The 1,300-nt window shown below is 62.8% G+C and overlaps 1 protein-coding gene across 1 annotated transcript in view; it reads left to right on the forward strand.

Moving 5' to 3' along the window:
- LOC114072697 (protocadherin gamma-B5-like) overlaps positions 1-1,300 on the forward strand; it is a gene marked incomplete at its 3' end in the record, with an annotated part of 11,058 nt that overhangs the window by 5,295 nt on the left and 4,463 nt on the right. The window contains exon 3 of the mRNA XM_027910560.1: positions 71-1,289. Within this exon, the coding sequence (XP_027766361.1) occupies positions 71-1,289 (1,219 nt within the window). The remainder of the gene's footprint in view (positions 1-70; positions 1,290-1,300) is intronic.

Raw genomic sequence — 1,300 nt, forward strand, 5'->3', positions numbered from 1 at the left:
GCCGGCCGGCGGGCGAGCGCTGCTGCTGCCCGCTGTGCTGCTGTGCCTGTGCTGCCGGGCGGCGCCGGAGCGGCTCCGCTACGCCATCCCCGAGGAGCTGCCCACAGGCTCGCTCGTGGGGCCGCTGGCACGGGACCTGGGGCTCAGCCCGGACGAGCTGCCGGCGCGCAAGCTGCGGGTGGCGTCTGCAGGCAAAAAGCAGCTGAAATACTTCACCGTGAACGAGGAGAACGGGAACCTGTATGTGAGCGAGAGGCTGGACCGGGAGGAACTGTGCGGCGAGTCGGCGTCCTGCTCTGTCAGCTTCGAGGCGCTGGTGCACAACCCGCTCAATGTTTTCCACGTCCAGGTGGACATCCAGGATGTGAATGACAACTCACCATCTTTCAGCAAAGCTGCTCTGGAACTAGAGATAGGTGAATGGACGGTTCCAGGTTCTCGTTTTCCTCTGGAGATGGCCCACGATGAGGACGTGGGAAGCAATTCTCTGCTGACTTACCAGCTCAGCAGCAACCCATCCTTCAGTTTGGCGCTGAAGGAGAGTGAGGGCGAAAGCAAGCAGCCGGAATTAGTGCTGGAGAAAACGTTGGACCGGGAGAAGCAGAGCTCTTTTGAGCTGCTACTGACAGCAGTAGATGGCGGAGAGCCCATGAGAACTGGGACTGTTCAGGTTCGTGTCAACGTGACAGACGCCAACGACAACCCACCCGTATTCTCGCAGGATCGGTACCGCACGAGCCTCCGGGAGGACGCACCGCCGGGTTCGGAGGTATTGAAAGTGTCAGCCTCAGACGCGGACGCCGGCACCAATGCTCGCATCACCTATCATTTCGGCAAAATGCCGGTCAAAGTGCTTGAAAAATTCGTGGTGGACAGAGAGAGCGGGACAATCACACTGCAGGAACCCGTGGACTTTGAGGACACGCGTGCCTTCAGCCTGGCCGTGGAAGCGAGGGACGGGGGCGGACTGGTGGCACACTGCAAGGTGGAGGTGGAGGTGCTGGACGTGAATGATAACACCCCCGAGATCACGATTCTGTCACTGTCGAGCCCCGTACCTGAGGACGCGTCGGTCGGCACCGTGGTGGCCCTGCTAAACGTGAACGACCCCGACTCCGGCGAGAACGGTGAGGTGTCGTGCGAGCTGTCGGGAGAGGCGCCGCTGTCGATCGTGGCGTCGTCGGGCGGCTCGTACAAGGTGGTGACGGCGAGCGCGCTGGACCGCGAGCAGGCGTCCGAGCACCGCGTGACGGTGGTGGCCCGGGACCGGGGCAGGCCGGCGCTGTGGAGCGAGGCGGAG

This window comes from Empidonax traillii, unplaced genomic scaffold, assembly GCF_003031625.1.
Source record: "Empidonax traillii isolate 1590-97213 ecotype Southwest subspecies unplaced genomic scaffold, ASM303162v1 scaffold3739:size17074, whole genome shotgun sequence".
Taxonomy (NCBI): Eukaryota; Metazoa; Chordata; class Aves; order Passeriformes; family Tyrannidae; genus Empidonax; species Empidonax traillii.